The sequence below is a fragment of the Diospyros lotus genome, chromosome 8 (assembly GCF_014633365.1).
Source record: "Diospyros lotus cultivar Yz01 chromosome 8, ASM1463336v1, whole genome shotgun sequence".
NCBI lineage: Eukaryota > Viridiplantae > Streptophyta > Magnoliopsida > Ericales > Ebenaceae > Diospyros > Diospyros lotus.
In genome coordinates, this window is record NC_068345.1 from 2,302,642 (window position 1) to 2,323,156 (window position 20,515).

General features: G+C 37.0%; 2 protein-coding genes across 2 annotated transcripts; both read right to left on the reverse strand.

Moving 5' to 3' along the window:
• Nucleotides 1-150: 150 nt before the first annotated feature.
• LOC127807695 (uncharacterized) lies at nucleotides 151-5,096 on the reverse strand. Its single transcript, XM_052345733.1, has 3 exons — nucleotides 4,733-5,096; nucleotides 498-655; nucleotides 151-402 (listed from the first exon to the last, which is right to left on the reverse strand). Exons 1-3 carry the CDS (start codon nucleotides 5,094-5,096, stop codon nucleotides 151-153), a joined length of 774 nt encoding a protein of 257 aa, XP_052201693.1.
• Nucleotides 5,097-6,779: 1,683 nt separating this feature from the next.
• LOC127807240 (protein PHOSPHATE-INDUCED 1-like) lies at nucleotides 6,780-8,037 on the reverse strand. Its single transcript, XM_052344925.1, has one exon. It carries the CDS (start codon nucleotides 7,883-7,885, stop codon nucleotides 6,944-6,946), a length of 942 nt encoding a protein of 313 aa, XP_052200885.1. The 5' UTR covers nucleotides 7,886-8,037; the 3' UTR covers nucleotides 6,780-6,943.
• Nucleotides 8,038-20,515: the final 12,478 nt, after the last annotated feature.

Consider the following 20,515-nt stretch of genomic DNA (forward strand, 5'->3'; position numbering starts at 1 on the left):
TAGTAAAAATATTTTTATTAATTATCAAAACTTAATTAATATGAGCAAGTTGGCTCAACAACTAGCTCTAGTAATCAAGGCATACTTTTTCACATCAGAAACTTCTAAAGGAAACATTCTATTTTTTGCCATAAGGATGCTAACAATTATCTAACCTGATTTCTTATCTTTGACGAAGCAAGAATTATCATCGAACAAAATAGAGTATCCACCATCCATCAATTGCCCAACACTCAACAAATTATGAGCTAGATTAGGGGCATATTGCACATCATGGAGAAGTTTTACATTACCCTGTGAGGTTTTTATGGCAATTGTACATTTCCCTTCAACTTGCATCTGGTTGTCGTCACCGAGACGAACTTCACTTCTCTGTGACTCGTCAAGTTCTCTAAATGACGACTTTTTGCAAGACATATGATTAGAGCATCCACTGTCCAAAAACCACACACTATTGATAGTATCAACAATAGGAGAATTTTCCATAAAATGCTTACTTTCTTATTCAGCTTTCTCAATAAAATTGGCTTGTTTTTGCTCATTCTTCTGCCTGGCCCAACAATCAGCTTCTTTGTGGCCAAACTTCTTGCAGTAATGACATTGAATGTTACTTTTATGCTGGCATTGATCACCGGATTGGCCTCTTCCTCTACCTCTGTAATACCCAAGAAATTGGGATTATTGGAGAATAAACGTTTTATTAAGAAAATGAAATTTCGGAGAAGATTAGTATCTAAATAGTCCAAAAAATTGATCGAATTGACTGGAAGGAGTACCCTGAAGCCAAGATGCCAAAGAAAAATGATGTGGCATTAATGAGCATCTCGAGAAATAATTTTTAGCATCGAGAAAAGTCGCATTAGGAACGATTTTCGATACATCTAAAATGCAACTATGATTTAAGTTGCAAAACTGAATTATCGTATGAGACTTTCGAGAAGTCAACAAAATCTTGAGAGGGCCCATATTCAGTATGTAGGACAATCTTTCAGCGGTTTAAAGAAGAAATGAAAGGGTTTACAGCCAAAACGAAGATTTTGGGCATAAGTGCAGTTTTTTAAAATTGGCAGAGGAAGGTCGAAATTAGATTTTTTCAGAATCTTAGAGGATGAAATAAAGATTTCAAAACTTGAGGGACTCAATGAAAGTTATAGAAAGTTTCGGGACTTCATTGAAAGATCAAAAAGTAAAGATGTAAAAATGAATGGGGCAAAAGTACAATTTCCAAAACTTGGAAGCTGCCATGGCAGACCAAGCTTCTTGCCACCCTTCCCATCACTGAATTCAATGGCAGAAGACTCAAGAGAGTGGGCTGAGGGACCTTGGGGCAACAACTAGGCCGACAATCGGCCTTGGTATTGACTGAAATGACCAACTTTCAGTCGAAAATGGCTAAAAAATTGGCCACTTTAATCAAGCTTTTGAGGGCTATTTCAGTGGGTTTTGGACCGATATATGGCAAGGGGAGACATCATAGGCCTTGGGTTGCTCGAGATCTGTCGTTTTGGGGTTCGAATTCAACTATAAATAGAGGATATAGTGGCCGAGGGTTTTGCAAGATTTGAGCTTCAAATTGACCTTGTTTTTTTACAAATTGAGGCACCAAACCATAGGGATTTTATTGCACATGAGGTGAGGATCATTTTTGAAAATTTTGAGGAATTTTGGAATTCATCTGAGGGGTGATCAGAACTTCGTCGGAAAAATCGAATCTCGCCGAAGTTGGACTGATTTTTGCTCGGAGAGAGGTCTTCCCAACGTTGTTTCAAGCTCAAAAATGGGTAGGATGATCGACTCAAGGTAGGCTATCTTCTGGTATAGTCATTTTGATTTTTCGATGTGTCGACATCAGAGAAGATGACTGGAGGTAATTTTTATTATTTTTAAATACTGAAAATAAAGGAAAATAGAGTAAAAATAAATAAATAAGATGGATAAAATTCTGTAAAAATGTCCAGAAAGACAGGAAAAAGGAATAGTTTTCTTGTATTAATTTTTATTTGGGAAATTATATGAGAAAGTAATTATTTTGAATTTTTGAAAGGAAAGTTAATTAGAAAAAAATAAGAAAAGGTGTAAAAAAATTCCCAAAAACTTTATGGAGGTTAGAAATGTTATTTCAGGAATTTTCATAAATAAAAATTCAATAAATTACTTGATTAGGTATTTATTTTTAATTTTGGAAGAAGTTATGACTATGAAAAATAGAGGAAAAATAAGAAAAATTGTGGAAAAATTAGATTATTGATTTTTTCTTGGAAATGATTGGCCAGGAAGTGATTTAACCAAGGATCTTGATGATTTGTGTTATTTTTTAGGTTGGCACGCAAATCAAAGTTATGCACGTTTTCTAGGTATTTCGAACTTCATGCTAAAGTGAAGGATCATGGACGAGGAAAAAAAGCATGCAACGGAAGCGGTTTAAAATCAAAACCGTTCCTCGTATTGATTAGAATCTAAGAGACTTACTTTTGCGGTGGATTACCGGACGGAATGGAGCGATGGGAGCTTCTTCGCGTGGTGGAGATGACGGCTGTCCTGCTAGCCTTCGGCTCCGTCGCATCAGAACTCAAACGCACTCTTTCGATCTTCCGGAGTATGACTAGAACTCGTGGCCTCTCTTCGGTGAAGAAGAATAAAAAACGACTTAGATGAAAAAACAACCAAAGAGAGATATATATAGGGAGAACCCTAGGGTTAAAACCCTAATGGGCCAAACCCTAATGGGCCAAGATCATTTAATTAATATCTAATTGGGTTAGCCCAATTAATTAATTAAAAACCCTAATGAACTATTATTTTATTCTAGCCCAATTAATTATGGACCATTCTGAATAAAATAATTCTCTCTCAATGCAATTCATCCAACAAGCCAAATGTATTAAAAAATACATGAGTTACATCGAGCTACCCCGGGGACCAAAAGACAAATTATTCACGGCTACTAAAATGACCAAAATATCCCTGCTACCTAGTAGCTATATTTTGTCATTCTAAGTGTTCCAACTATCACCATATGGTAACACTGACCCCACGAATAATTTTGCATATGCCATGTCTTTGACCTACTAGTGTAATGACGAAAATACCCCTCTGCGTAACACCCATCATTTAGAAAGGAATAATGTACTAACACCTTTCTAAATGACTTCTACCATCCTTAGATCACTAGTCCAATAATCCGTGACTACTCGGATGTACTTGCTTATCACTGGGAGCTACCCAGAAGCACACACTCTTAAGTCACGTTCCCAGGGCCCTGGATTATTCGATTATTCTTGGACAATCACAAGGGGGTGAATCACAGAAACTATCTTGTATTAGTCTGTCTTAGCTAATTAGAAACTATACTCCCAACTCAAAAGGATATTGATCTTCGATAGACCTCACCTACAATGAATCTAAGAATATAGCTCTAGGTTCACTAGACCACCAACTAATACTCAAGTATTAGAGTACTCGTCCACGTAGTAGCAGTGATAAACTAGCTCCATGATAATTAGTACTTTGTCATTAGCTTCTATCATAGGTCCACTCTACGCATTCCAAATGCGTTTGTACAATTAGAGTAAACGGACTGTTTACTGGCTAAGGCAAGCCATCCTCCATTAGGATCTATTGCACAATGATCTTATCATGATAGAATGCCCAGTTCTATCAAAAGATCAAGAGTAATATTTTCTTGCTTATTAAGTACCCATGATTCATGCCTAACTGTGAAGAACGACCCATCACATGAATCACTTACTTAATAGCATGGACACCTTTCCAACAATTAAATGCAAATAATATATGTGCCATAAACTGAATAAAAGAAACATCATTACCATAAATTAAACAAAACGTGTCTTTAGGGCATACATTTCCAACATAAAGGTGAGTGATTTTATCCCGAGAATCCATATATGACATGTTTTCTTCATTATGCATGATATTTATCGAAGTTATGATGATTTTATCATATTGCATGGAATGTTGTGATTTTTGCATGGCACGATATTATTGGCAAATATGGATACTCGTGTGTAGGATTGGGATGTCGCCCTGATAGTGTAGCAATAATTCTCCAAGGACAAATGATGGAACAACGTTAGGATTATCCTAAAAATAGGTCTGAATTCTACCCAGGGTTCCGTGCTAGGCTAGTGAGCCAAAGAAGTTACACTAGGACATATTGTTGTTTATGTTATTATATCATGTATTCATGTATCATGTTTCTAAACTCTTACTAGAAGATTCATCTTCTAATTGGGTTATGCCCTTAGAACATTCAAACGTTTCAGTTAGGACTTACAGATATGGCAAGGAGATGATTGAGACGTAACGACATGTGATGACGTGTCCGATAGATTTGGCGAGTTGTCTCGGTATTTGCTTCCTCATGAGGATTCAGGATATATTATTATATTGATGATTGTGTAGAATTGTTATGGTTTTATGTATTTCTGAGGAATCGTCAAATTGTACAGATAAGTCTCCATGTATTTAAGTATTTAATGATATGATGGTACAGATTCTTATGTTATGATTAAGTGAATTCAATTATGTACTATATTAGGTTTCGATTTTAAGCTTCCGCATTTATGATGATTACCTGTCTTGGCTTATTGATTCTTGTTTAGTATGCTGGGAAGGTAAAATAGGATTGTTGAGAAATGATTTATATTGAAAAAAAAAATATTTCTAAAATTTCCTAAGTTATTTAACGCTCGAAAAAGCGAGGCGTTACAACCTCCGCCATGGCCTCGACCACGAAAGCCACCCCTACTTTGTCCGCGATCTCCTGAATTTTCTAACTTTCCCTTGTACGGAGACTCTCCCTTCGCTTGAAAAGCCTTCTCCTCAACCTTTTCACGGGACCTGTTAAGCCTACCCTCATGGGCTAACAAAGAACCCATTAATTCATCAAAAGTATAAGTTGTCAAGTCCTTAGATTTTTCAATTACAGTAACAATATGTTCAAATTTTGAGGTTAAACTCCTCAAAACCTTGTTAACAACAGTCTTATTACTAATATTTTCTCCATAAAACTTCATTTGATTAACAATTCCAGACACATGAGACAAAAATTCTTGCACAAATTCTTTCTCTTTCATAGCTAGCATTTCAAAATCACGACAAAAGGTTTGTTGTTTTACTACAATTACCTTTTTGTCATCCAAATATTCATTTTTTAGAATCTCCCACGCCTGATTGGAGGTGCTACTTGTTGAGATTTGGGAGAAGAGATCATCATCCAATGACGACTGAATAAGAAACAAGGCCTTCACATCTTTCTTCCAAGTGTCCTACAACTGTTGGTTGGGCTGTGCCGGATTTGGATCTACAAACCCTTTTTCCACCAAGTCCCTTAGCTATTGAGACTCGAACATGGTCGTCATTTTGAGACTCCAGAGGTGGTACTTTTTCCCTTTGAAGATTGGAATTAGGGGCTATTGCGATGATGAGTTTGCTCCATTACTTGCCATCAAACACTCTGTTTACTGCCTTGTTTTTGTTCTTTTGTGATGTACGTTTTGCCCAGTTATGATTGTCCCTGGTTGGTTTTTTGTTTGATTAAGGAAATTAATAAAAAATGCTGAAGGACTTAACATGTTCGACTCTCACTCAAAGTGCTCTGATACCAAGATTTTGTTGGAAATTAAAAAATAGGAGAAGTGGGTCACTGTAGGTAGGCCTTGTTTCAATCTCTATCCATTGAAAGAAAAAATAACAGCCTATTATATAGGCTTACAAAGTAACAATCAGTCATAATTTTAAGCAAATAACTAAAGATAATGGACCACTAACAGAAAATCAATAATTAAATCCAAAAATAATGAAACCACGCCTACAATTTTGGAGCACTACTCAACAAAATATGCCTTTTTTCGAGAGAATGCCTTTTCCGAGGCAATTTCTAGAGGACGGATGTGACCTCTCCGACAAACTCATCGGAACTTGCTCGACTCCAATGAAGCCATAGCACAAGGGTGGTGTGTCATGGCGAGTGTTGGATGGCACATGGCTGCCATGCCAAGATGGCAACAAGCATGCGAAGCAATACAACATCATGGCTGAGGTGCTCACACGCGAAGCGACGGTTGGCATGGCTGGCACGCACGAATGAGACTGGACTCAATTGAGTAGGGGGGAGGATGCCGCGAGGCAGCCACATAGGCCGAGAGACGCAAGCATGTTGATGGGCTGAGCGGTCCGAGATGTGTTGGACACGGGGGCATGAGATGTGGCAGCCACGTAGGCCGAGAGATGTGTTTCTGTTTATATTGGGCATTAATGCCGTTGAGTTGTTAGTTGATCTAAATAGAGGAAAGTTAGAACCATCACAAAGTTATATGCTAAAATTTCAATATTAGTCTTGTTGTCCAATAGGTCACTATAACAAACGTTGAACTTAAGAAATAATTAAACTAGTTGTCTGATTTTTTAAGGTAATGTTAATAATTGTTCTTTTAAATACATTTTATTTTTTTTAATAAAGTCTATTCAAAATATTATTTTTAATATTAAACTACTTTATTTAGTAATAACAAATATATTATATTTAAACTAATTGTTCAAATACTAAAAATAACATATAATTAATTATTTTATCTAAAATCAATATGCATTTACTATTTAACAGAGCAATGTGGGCATCTATCCACGCACATTAGATTTTTCTCAATCAACTAATAAAATAATTTAAATGTTAAAAAATAAAATATAACCGAACTAATAGAGATAATTTGATTTGAGATAAAAAAAAAAAAAAAAAAAAAAGAGGGGATCCCATGGTATTAATAGAATGTGAAGCAAATGAACTTGCTTCTATATATATTAATTAACAACAAACCCTAACAAATAAACGAACCAATGAATCACTACAATATTCTCTGTTTTTTTTTTTTTAATCTCTATACGTAAGTGATCGTCCCTTATACTAACTCGATCGCCGCCATTCTTAAACCAGTGTGGAGCAAGAAGACGTTGCCGGATCGAACAACGCCGGAACCAAGTACTTCCTCCCATTAGTGCCATGCGCGTTGTAGCTAGCTCCCGTCGCCGGATCCACCAGAAGGTCGCCGGCGTAGCCAGGATAGGCCCCCTTGCCGTATACTCCCGGACAAGCAGACGCGGCCTCCAGCGGGGCATCGGTGGCGCCCTGGTAGAACCCATTTCCGAAAGGGTTTGTTGCGGTTCCGGCAAGGAGGCTGGCCAGGTTGATCACCATCCCGTCTATACCGACGTCGCCGTTGGGGGCCACCAGCGGGGGGCTCTGCGGGCCGTAGATCGGCTGGTGGAACGGCCAGGCGCACTGACCCGGGCACTGCGTCTCCGAGTTCCCGACCCAGATGTACGCGAACTTGTGGGATTTGCTGCTCCGGGAATATCCGTGGGTCCCGCACCGGCTCATGCAGAATCCGTCGACAGTGACATCGGAGGCGGTGAGAACGACGTTAACGGCGTTGGACTGGCCCCCTTTCGCCGCCAATTGTTTGATCTGAGCCTCCGAGAGGGATTTTCCCATTGAATAGCTCTCATCCAGAATTTGCTTTCCTAGAGACAGGGAGGGCAACGAGGAGAGCTTCCGGGTCTTGGCAGCGAGGCGGTAGTACTTCTCCGTGGTCTTCCACCACCCTGCGACCGAAGGCTTGGAAGAAGAAAAAGCAGGCAGCGAGCTGATGAAATCGGAGACGATGGATCGCTGGGCAGGCTTGAACTGGCCGTACCAGATGAGATTAACAGAGATTTTGCCGTAGAGAAGGGGGCCATTGTGGTATCGCAAGGTGGAGCTTGTCTGGTCCTGAACCAGTTGCTCGAGGTTTCTGGCAGCCATGGACAGATGGAAGAGAGAGATCAGAACGACAAGCTGCGGGACAAACTGTAAAACAAACGAAGCCATTTTTGGTTTCCGAACTGTGAAATGATCGGATTGAAGGAAGAGTAGAAACGGCGACAAGGAAGATGAGTGAGTGGCAATAACACAGTATCGAGTGGGTATTTATACAGACTATAGAATTCGGAGGCTCACAGCTTACGTTCAGTTTTCGAAGGGCAATGAAGTTTCAGCGAAGGAGACGCAAAAGAGTGAAAGACAGACGCGTTAGCTTTAATTTTTTTCAAAATGGCAGAACGACAGGTCCACGCTCCCGGTCCGTTGTTGCCGCGTATTTTAATAACTCGAAACATGCTATTGGGGCGTGTCCTGCACGTGCCTCTGTGCGACTGCTTGTGGCTGACTGTCTCGGGTTGCATTAAATAAGCGAAATGGTTAAAGAGTGGGGGTGGTTTTTTTCTTCTTTTTTTTTTTCTTCGCTACGGAACAGAAGGATAACAGCAGCTTAGGTCCAGCTGGGACTTCTAAAATTACAACGATGTCCCTTGAAAGTATGTTCTGTTCTGTGCCACAAAGTTCACAAGTTGACAAAACCGCTCGTAATAAATGTTGGAAATGGCAAGTGTAGCAATATTATTTGATTTTCAACTTTGATATTTTTAATCTTAGATTATATAATTATTTATATATAAATTTTATTTTGACACTTATTAATGTTACTTGACTTCACACTTTCATATTCATATTGGTGTATTATATTATGTTCGTAATTAAATCAAAATAATGTACAATATTAGCATGGGAAGGGGTAATATGGGAAATCAATGTATTCCGAATCTCAGAGAGAAAGAGAGAGACGTTGAACAAAGGGAAAGGAGCAGGGGGTTGGGGGTGACAGGCTGTGTGGGACTGGCCATGATAAAATGCGTCCGCATTGGGACTCGTGAGGTGGAGAGGATCCTAGGTGAAGAAACTGGCGTCAAATCTGGACCCTTTGATTAAACCTACCCCAGTGATGATGTGATGTGTACTGGAAAGCACGAAGGGGCGCATGCACTGGCACCGGTTGGCCAGCTGGGTCGGGCCTTGACTTGACAGCTGCAGCGCCGCGTCACTTTCTTCCAACTCGGCCTTGATGTTGACGGGATCTCCCCCTTTCGGTTCCTTCCGATTCGGAGCTCCCTCCGAACGTTCTGCCCGGCACAACCCTTGAAACAATTTTCTTTTTTAAAAAAATTTATGAACTCGCCTGATTAAAGTAATTTTTAATTAGTTAATGCTAATTAATTACGAATTATAATTAAAGTATAGCAAATGTACTCTATTTTTTGATAAAATATATTTATTTTATCTTATTTTAAAATATTTAATTAATTAATAAATTTATTTAAAAAAAACTAAAATATATTTGAACACTTAGGACTAGAGATGGGTAATGGCCGAGCTGGGCCGGCCCGGCCCGGCCTGCCTCTAGCTTGGCCCACCCATTTGGAGGGTCGGGCGGAGACAATGAATATTGGGACCCGACATGACTCTGTGGCCCTTAATAAATGGGGCAAGCGGGCCGTGGCCTGCTAGATAGGGCTGGCCCATGGGCTTGGTTGTCTGGGCTAGCCCATGGACCATTTATTTATAATTTTTAAACACAATTTTTATGTTTGTAAAATTTTTATAATTTTTTAAAATATGTATAATTTTTATGTTTGTATAATTTTAATTATTATATTTAAAATATGTTTAAATATATATGTTTAAATATTTAATAAACATAATTTTTTAAATATTTTTTTAGTTTTTGGTGGGCCGGGCGGCCATTTTGGCGGGCTGGCCCACGGGCTATTTTGGTGGGCCGGGCTAGATATCCCTGGCCCGACACGGCCCGCATTCTGCTGGGCGGGTAGTAGATGAGCTGGGCCGGGCTATGAGATGGGTTGGCCCTTGGGCCGCCAGGCCCATTTCCCATCTCTACTTAGGATAGGAGTGCCACTTCTGTGATACTTCTACAATATTGTATTGTACATAATACACTTATACGTAGCAAGTATAAGTTGAGTGATCGGACAAGCGATATATCGATGCTAGTTTAGTGGGTCGTGAGTTCGATTCTCGCCTTGTACAGTGAGACAAAACATCACACATGTGACTTACATCCCTTGACGTAATCGAGGGTACAAGCATCGGAGGCTGTGTAAGGGCGGTCATCCTAGGGTTACATTAGTAAATTAAGGAATGGATCGTACCGGCTCACATGTAACACCTTACTTTTTTAGGTGTGTTATAATTTAAGACAATTTTGGAACAATAATTTTTTTTTTTCAAAACTAATGCTAAATTATATCATTCCTTATATCTATTCCAATTTTTTTTTTCATTTATCTCGAATGAGAATCATCATAAATATCAAATGCGGAAGTTGAGAATCGATGTTTAATTTTAACATTAACCATAAATAAGGTTATATATTATCATCTTTCAAAACGTTCAGAATTCAAAGTAAAAGAAATTAAATACATAGGTTGCATAAACATATAACCAATACATCATGCAATTTTATTAAGTGTCATTACATGCCTCTTTCATTCTCATTTCTACTACAATTTCTATCTGAAACGTTTGAATATTCGAGGGGCATAGCCCGAGTTAAATGTTGAATCATCTAAGTAAGGATACAAAATTTATATTTCGTGCATGTATACAAAATGAAAAATGTCCTCATTCTTTTCATTTAAACTGACCGCACCTTATTACTACTCTCTATTTTTACAATCTCCTTACTAGACCGAGATGTATAGGGCACCCGTGGTAGAGTAGCGACACTTGTCCGTACTTTCAAACATATGCGATACATGATCAATAATATCATCGTAAACATATGTATATTTCATCATCATGACATGGGAATGCAATCTACATAAGGTAAAGCATAACGAGGCATGTCAACATGATAAAATCCTTTACATAAAATTGGATTTAGGGTTGAACCATTTACCTTAAATATTTACTTTTTGAAGTTATTGTTCACAGCAAATGGGCTTAGATTTTTGCAGAAAACATGAGTTTCAGTAAACCAAATCTCAAATATTTTTACATAGGGTTAAAGGACATTAAATGGTGAGTACAGCTTAAAAATATCGGGGTAAAAGGGCCACACACGGGCCCTCATGCACCTTGGGAATGTGGCTTACGCGCTTTCATGCGCAGCTCTTTCCCGGCGTGTGTATCACACGCGATGCCCTTATGTTTCGCGAGAACTTTGCACAATTTTTGTGTTTCGCCTATAACTCCCTCGTTTTAGCTCTGATTCGACTCCTATTTGAACATACGGGTCCCTTATTCTCTTTCTACAGGAATATTACAAGAGACCGAACTTACCTGACTGACTGCACTCCCACCCTGCAATTAAAACACAAAACAAAACACAATAAAAATTTTATATTTTTTTCTTTGTTTAGGTGAGAGGTTTATACTCGTCAGTGTACGAGTGCAGTTGTAGTCCAAATTTAAATTTATATTTTCTGAATGAGTCCAGGTCGTCCACTGAGAGATTTATTTATGGCAAAATAAAAAGAATGTCACACAAGCACACACGCATTTGGATAAATTGGCAAAAAGGTTTTTTATGGTTTTTTAAACAACAGATACTAGGAAATAAATTAAGGCAGTAATTGAAATAAATACTTTAAGTGAGAATATAAAATTGGATAGTACTTGAGTTAAGACAATTTCAGTGCCAACCCGTTGATTCCCAAATTTTAGCATAAAAGATTTAGTAACATTAATTTAATTTCAGATATGAGGGTTTGTTATTAAATGCAATTAGAGATGATGATAGTTCTAGGTTAAGCAATCCCTATACATGATATGCGGGATTCTAATTTAAGCAACCACCATAAATTCAATTGCAATTAATACACAAAACAACTAAATTAATCATCCGGGTTTGGGTATGATAGCGTTTCCAGTTCTAGTAACTCTCATACATGGCATGAAAGCTCTAAGTTAGGCTTACGCTCCAATCCAAACCTAGTGATTTCTCAATAATTAAGATACACTCATACTGAAATTTAAATTAATGTTACTTATTTAAAGCGCAGCTTTCTTTGGGAATCATTGGCGTTGGACACTGTCCTTGCCTTAACCCAAGATTAGATTTAGCTACTCATTTCCATTTAAAAGTTAATTGACATGAATTTAAACGACGTAATTTAAATAACAGAATTTAAATGACAAGAAATTTTAAAGGCATAAACTAACCGGCCATTTAGGCGGTGAATAATTAAATAACAAGAATTAAAATGACAAGAAATTTAAAAGCATAAACTAACCGTCCATTTAGGCGGTGAATAATTAAATGACAAGAATTAAAATTGCAGAAATTTAAAGGCACAAATTAACCGGCCATTTAGGCGGTGAATAATAAAGTAATAATAAATAGCATAAGAATTTAAAAGAAGAAAGGAAGGAAGTAAGATCACAAGAGAGAATACTAAAGAAAATGGAAAAGAACAAGAACAATTCTCAAAGAGAGAATTATAAGGAAACAACTAAACTTTGATTCAAGAATAATAATCACACTTACAAATGCAATCAAGTGATCTATTTATAGGCCACAAGATGCAATACAAACCACACAATTTCAATTATTCAACTAGACATAATTATATCTAATGGGCACTCACACACTTAAAGTTAAATGGATTTTAGCTATAATACACACCTAATATTAAATGGATTTTAGCTAAAATACATACCTAATAAAGCATTCATAAAGTTAAATGGATTTTAGCTATAATATCCACCTAATAGTTAAGTGGATTTTAGCTAAAAAACACACCTAATAAAGCTCTCACATAAAAAATAAAAATAGATTTCTATAAATTGGTTTTTAATCTTCATTAGGATTAAAAATAATCCTTGGGCCTTCTCCAAATAATATCTTCCATGGGTTGCTCAAATTGGGCCTTAATTCTTCATGGGCTTGAATTCTTTATGGACTTTAATTTTTCATGGGCTTGATTTCTTCATGGACTTTATTTTTCCATGGGCTTTATTTTTCCTTGGGTTTGATTTCTTCATGGACTTGAATTCTTCATGGACTTTAAGTCTTCATGGGCTTGAATTCTTCATGCCTAAAAAAATAAAAATAATTTAATGTTATTAATAAATTATATATTATATATATGTATTACACATGGCACATATATATATTATATTATATTATATATATATTACATGCATGCATATAATGATGTATATGTATTATATATAATTTTATATATTATTATTATTATTATTAAATTTTACTTTAAAATTTCATTTCATTCATTTTTCAATTTAAACTTGCATATAACCATAAAATATATATTAATATCTAATTTAAACTATTTTTAAGATCAAAAGAATGGTATAATTATAACAAAATTTTTATAAAATTAACCACTAATCATACCCCCCAACTTAAACATTGCTAGTCCCTTAGCAATCAGATTATACACCTGCCAAACTTTATTCACAATAACTGTATGAATGTAAAAATTTCAAATTCGAAACCGAAATGCATAAAATTAAATAAATAATTTAGCATTCTAAATCAGATTTTTGGATAAAGGTCATACAATCTCAGGAATGGAAATTAGGATAACCAACACATAGACTTACTCCCTCGAAGTTTTGACTTCAAATCTTACTATGGATTTTCTCTCCAATAAAAAGGATTCCTCAAGTGTACACACAAGGGGGTGCACCGTTATAAGAGTAAATGCAGAACAAGTTCAAAACTTGGTGCCATCCCAAATACAAGGAACGTATTTTCATGAAAGAACAGTGAAATTGACATAGCTTCATGATTGGAATAATGCTCTAGACGAGTAACTTCTGAATTTAAACATGATTCCCTACTTCAAACTCGAATTCTGAGATCACATGATTTATAGCATAAAAAAGGACCAGACTAGGTTGTAATGGGGCTATAAGGTTAATACGGGTTGTCAAAGAAAAGGTAGAGTGTGCAAAGGGTGTGTCGGGATTTTTTTTTTTTTTTTAGCATTTATTTTGAAACAGTTATGCTGAATAACTAAGAGAATTTGCCTCCCTTTTTTTCACTTTTTTTTTTCTTCTCTTTTTTTTTTCTTTTTCTTTTTAAATATGAAAATAGATAAACAGACTAATTCCCAAAATCACACCAGGTTGGATAAAATTCATATGGTTATGGGTTAAACAAGGGTAACGAAAGAAGTTGTACTACAAATGGCTCAAATGGGCTAACAAGAGGTTGATTTAAAGAAAAAAAATAGGCTCAAAATGAAAAAAATTGATCCCCCTATCATGCTTCTCAGTCATCTAATTCATAGTTTGAAACCAGTCAAATTCATCCGCTATCATACTAGACATTCAAAGCGAATTGATATTTTGAAGCCATTGAAAAGATAAGATAAACAAGAGAGCATATTTAGAGTAAGTGTTATTTCACTCAGAATTAACGGTTATTAGGCTCAAACACTTGCTTGGGTAATAGTCTCCACTTCTGTTGAGGGATCATACAATGTACTAATCAGCTAATTACTATTACCTTTGACTTTATGACCGATAACCAATTTCTAAATTTTGAATCCCTGATGAATGTAAATTACTTATTCTCATGCATAAACGTTTTCAAATGAGAAATCAATGCATTCATGTTTCGTATTGCAAACTTAACCGGCTATCAGTGCATAACTTCAAAACTTTAGGAATAGTGTTATTTAAAACACATTTTTTTTTTTAATAAGAGCAGATAAAGATAATCAATTCACACAAGACTACAAACTAGCAATAGCAAACTCACAGTTAAATATGAACCAAATAATTCATAACTAAACCTTACACCCCCCAACTTGAATTGCAGTAATAAATTAGGGTTGTTAAGAATACCTGTAACTCCACAAGTCCATTTTGCTGTGAACTGCTAAAACTTAAACAACAAATGAGCACACCATATATATATATTTATATTTTCACACCAAAATAAAAATTTCATGCAAGTCATAAGATAAGCAAAATGCGTCTCAAGAGTACAAAAAGTACTCCTTACTCAGCCATCTTATCAAAGACTTTGCTAACAACATTCCACAGTTTTGTTTTTTTTTTGTTTTTTTTTTTTTAAAGAACACAACCAAGAAAAATTCTGCAAGTTGTACAATAACTAGATGCGTCTCAAGAGTACAAAAAGTACTCCTTACTCAGCCATCTTAATAAAGAGCATTTCTCACAGTGATAAATCTAAATTAATCGGACCCCTTGGGCGCTTGTTACTAATTGCCTTAGACCAGTCTATCCGAGGCTCATGAGGATCGTACTGTGGAACATAAGCATGTAATTTCTCTAACAGCTTATCAATGGTGGATGCAGAAATGAGAATATTTCTTGCTGAACGAGAAATGAACTGTTGGTCCACAGCCTGATCAAGAAAAGAGAGTAACCCATCGAAAAAATGGTTAACATTTAAAAGTCCAATGGGTTTGGTATGGAGATTACTCTTGGCCCAGGAGATTATACAAAAGATTTCTTCAAGTGTTCCAAAACCTCTTGGTAAAGCAATGAAGGCATCTGACTGATAAATCTTACAAGCCATGCGCTCAGACATAGAAGTCGTTTCTATAAGTTGACCGCGTGTAATCCCGGAAATATGTGGTTCAGCTAAAGGGATTGGCATTATACCTACCACAGATGAATTTCCAAGATGTACAGCTTGTGAAACATAACCATTCAATCCACGACTTCCCCCTCCATATACCAAATTAATTTTTTTCTCTTTTAATTTTTTACCAAGTTCGTTCGCTGCAAGTGCGTAACAAATATCACTCCCAATTGAGAGCCACAAAGTACACATATGGTTTTAATTTGACGAACGAACTGCCCTTCCATGTTTGTTTCTTTTGTATGTCCTGAAAAGAAGTTTGGAGATCAAAAGTAGCTATACAACAATTCAACAAGAAATAAATACAAACAAAAATCATGCGTATGTATAAGTAGTTGTGATTGTGGCTCACATCTTCCTCTGGTTTTACGTCCAGAAACGGCTTAAACACTTTCTATGAAGTGAGGATAAGCTTCCCATCCAATTTTCTTATAGATTGGCAAACAGGGTCGTTTTTAGTCAAATTCCCAAGACTATAGCGTTGGTGGTCACTTCTGAACTGGGTCCATAAAGCAAGAAGTTCTCTTTGCACTATTCCACACGGATGCGTCTCAAGAGTCAATCGGATATCATCCAGAGACTCCTTACTCAGTCCATCCTTTATGAAACTAATTTTATCTTCTCGATTTATGGACGTAAACCCCACAGATTTGCATCGTGTGTTACAGGTCCATCGAGCACATTTGTAACAACCATTCACTCTTTTCGCTCTTCTTTTCTTCGCAAAACTACTCTTCCCTAAGCCTGGAAAATGCTTAAAACTAGGTGAAGTTTCACCAGCTAATCGAACTTTTGCTTCGATCAGCCAACGAATATCTTCAGGGATGTTATTAAGCATCAACAACCTAAGTCTTTCACACCTAGCAACATAAATTTTTTTCAAATCATTCTGCGGGAGAGATGGATAGTACTTGTGAATTTTTGAGAGATAAAGATCCATTTTTTTTTTTTAACTATACTAAGAAAAAAAAGTAAAGAACTATAAACTTTACAAAAGGGATGAGAGTACCTGATCAGAGAATAACACAAAAGAGAGAAGACTGAGCTCAAGAAGGGTGGCTTGCCTTATACAGATATGGAGTCTCTTATAGAGCAATGACCATCACTATTTTACACTCGGCTCGAGGCATGCCATAATTACAGGGTTATGCTTGGCGTCTCTTTTTCAACGCTTGGTGCCTCATTTTTCAACATTTGGCAGTGTGCCTTATCCTTTATAGGGCAGTGTGATTGCACTGCCCAAGAAAAGATAGCTACCACCAGCGTCAATTCTGTCTCTCTCAATTCAATTTTTTTTTTATTATTATTTTATTATTTTTTTTAATTTTTTTATTCTTCTTATTATTATTATTATTATTATTATTATTATTATTATTTTGATTTTTTTTTAATAAATGTTTTGTTTTAGGGGCCCAATAAAATCATACATACCACACAAGACAATATTATTGAGTCTAACAAAATTATTTGCACAATAGATCAGTTTCAAACACCAATAAAATCAAGTACACCTTACCCCCCAACTTAAATTGCGCATTGTCCTCAATCGACAATAAAAGGATAGAAGATAGGCATACCTGGTGGTTTTCAATGCATGAACTCGTATGCAAAAAAAATTTTATTTAGACTGCACACAGAGAAACACTATTTGAATCAAAGTTAATTAAGTAATGCAGAAAATGAACAACTTATATATATAATTCTTTATTATTTTATTTTATTTTATTTTTTTCTTTTTTTTTATTTAATTTTATTTATTTTTTATTTTTTTTTTCCAGATCTATAAACATCCATTTAACCTAAATGGAAAGGTGGTCTTTTAACGTCAGATTCCCAGACGATAGGAAACTTTCCCTACTCATCAGATGATGATGGATCATCTAAATCCACAACTCCTTCATTCTCCTCAACACTACCCTGGTATGGTTTCAACCTATGACCATTGACTGTTAGAAGCTGTCCTGACTCCGGATTTTCTATCTCAAATGCCCCATATCCTGAGATGGACTTGATTACAAAGGGGCCGACCCATCGAGACTTCAATTTTCCTGGGAATAGATGCAATCGAGAATTATACAAGAGTACCCGTTGCCCTACCTGAAAGCTTTTTCGAATGATGTGCCGATCATGTAACTCTTTCATGCGAACCTTGGCCAATCGTGCATTTTCAAATGCTTCATTCCGAATTTCCTCAAGTTCATTCAATTGGAGCTTCCTGGATAAGCCTGCTTCAGTTAGACTCTTGTTGATCTTATGAATTGCCCAATATGCTTTATGCTCAATTTCCACCGGCAGATGACAAGATTTACCGTATACTAGCCTATAGGGAGACATTACCAAAATTGTTTTGTAAGCTGTTCTGTATGCCCAAAGAGCGTCTACTAGTCTTAAGGACCAATCCTTACGATTAGCAGCAACAGTCTTTTCCAATATGCGCTTAATCTCCCTATTGGCTAGCTCGGCTTGACCATTGGTTTGGGGATGGTATGGTGTTGCAACCTTATGCAGTACACCATATTTCTTCATTAATCCTGCCACAACTTTATTACAAAAATGGGAACCCCCATCACTGATGATTGCTCGTGGCATCCCAAATCGACTGAATATGTTTTCTTTCAAAAATTTCACGACAGTCCTATGGTCATTTGTTCTGGCCGGGATTGCTTCTACCCATTTGGACACATAGTCAACAGCAAGTAAGATGTATTCATGACCAAATGAATTGACAAATGGGCCCATAAAATCTATACCCCAACAGTCAAAAACTTCTAACACTTGGATCGGATGTAATGGCATCATGTTTCTCCTTGACAGACTTCCTAACCTTTGACATCGATCACAATTTGAACAGAACTTGTACACATCCTTGAACAGTGTCGGCCAATAAAATCCACTCTGAAAAATTTTTGCAACTATTTTCTTGACAGAAAAATGGCCTCCACATGCAAGAGTATGACTGAAATTGATGACACTTTGTTGCTCATGATCGGGTATGCATCTACGGATGATTTGGTCAGGACAATACTTGAAGAGGTAGGGCTCATCCCAAAAGAATGTTCTGACTTTTCTGAAGAATTTATGCCTATCTTGCTTACTCCAATGGTCTGGGATCAGACCAGTTGCCAGGTAGTTCGCAATGTCGGCATACCAAGGGACAACAGATGATACACGAATAACATTCACTTTAAACAGTTGCTCATCAGGGAAATTGTCATGAATTGGTTCATCCAATTGTGTGAGATCTTGACTTGGAATCCTTGACAAATGGTCAGCCACCACATTTTCTACTCCCTTCTTGTCTCTGATTTCAATGTTGAACTCTTGCAGGAGTAAGATCCATCGGAGCAGACGGGGTTTTGCATCTTGCTTTGTGAACAAATACTTCAGAGCAGCGTGATCAGTAAAAATGATCACTAGTGACCCTACGAGGTAAGATCGAAACTTGTCCAAGGCAAAGACAACTGCTAGTAACTCTTTCTCTGTAGTGGTGTAATTCTTTTGTGCCTCATTAAGAGTTTTGCTAGCATAATATATCACATGAGGTTTCTTATCCTTCCTCTGCCCTAACACAGCTCCTACCGCATAATCACTAGCATCGCACATAAGTTCAAACGGGAGGGACCAATCAGGGGACTGAATGATAGGTGCTGAAATGAGTGCATCTTTCAATTTATCAAAAGCATTTTGACAGGCAGGACTCCATTCAAACGGAACATCTTGAGACAACAAATGGCACAAGGGTCTTGTTATGGTGCTAAAGGAAGCAATGAATCTCCTATAAAACCCTGCATGTCCCAAAAAACTTCTGATGTCTTTCACATTCCTAGGGATGGAGAGTTTTTGAATTGTTTCAATTTTTGACCTATCTACCTCCATCCCCCTAGATGAAACGATGTGCCCCAAGACTGTGCCCTGTTTCACCATGAAGTGACATTTTTCCCAATTGAGTATCAGATTTGTTTCCTCACATCTTGCTAAAACCTTTTTCAGATTCTCCAAACAGGCCTCAAAGTTACTTCCATAAACAGAAAAGTCATCCATAAATACTTCAACAATCTGCTCAACCATTTCACTGAAAATGCTCATCATACACCTTTGAAAGGTGGCTGGAGCATTGCATAACCCAAATGGCATGCGCCTGTATGCATATGTCCCAAATGGACATGTGAAAGTTGTCTTCTCTTGATCTTCTAGTGCAATTTCTATCTGATTGTACCCTGAGTAGCCATCTAAGAAACAATAGTAGGCTTGGCCTACTATTCTCTCCAGAACTTGATCCAAGAAAGGCAAAGGAAAATGATCTTTCCTTGTCACAGAATTGAGCTTTCTGTAATCAATGCACATACGCCATCCTGTCTGGATGCGCGTGGGAATCAGTTCATTGTTCTCATTTTTTACAACAGTGACTCCAGACTTTTTGGGTACTACCTGTGTTGGACTTACCCACTTAGAATCAGAGATTGGGTAAATTATTTCAGCATCCAATAGCTTAAGCACTTCTTTTCTGACAACTTCTTTCATGTTGGGATTTAATCTCCTTTGCATTTGCCTAACTGGTTTTGCTCATTCTTTCAAGAATATCTTATGAGTACAGATCAAAGGGCTAATACCTTGCAAATCTGAAATGGTCCATCCTAATGACTTCCTGTGTGCTTTTAGAACTTCTATCAGTTGTTGCTCTTGCTGATGTGTCAAACTTGAAGAGATCACCACTGGGAATGCTTCCCCTTCTCCTAGAAAGACATATTTCAAATCACTGGGCAATGGCTTTCTCTCAGGCGTGGACTGATGGCTATCAGGAGCCATGAGCTTACTGTCCAAGTTCCTTAATGGCTCTAAACCAGGCATCCATGTAGGCTTCTCACTTTCTTTGCTTATGACTTCCACTTCTTTTATTTCTTCGAGATCTTGATTTCCTTCTTTGGGTCTTCTCATGAACTCTTCAAAACAGTCATTGGTCAGTGTTTGGATCAAGTCTACCTCCTCCACTTCACTCTCAGTGTCCTGATGTTTGGCTACCC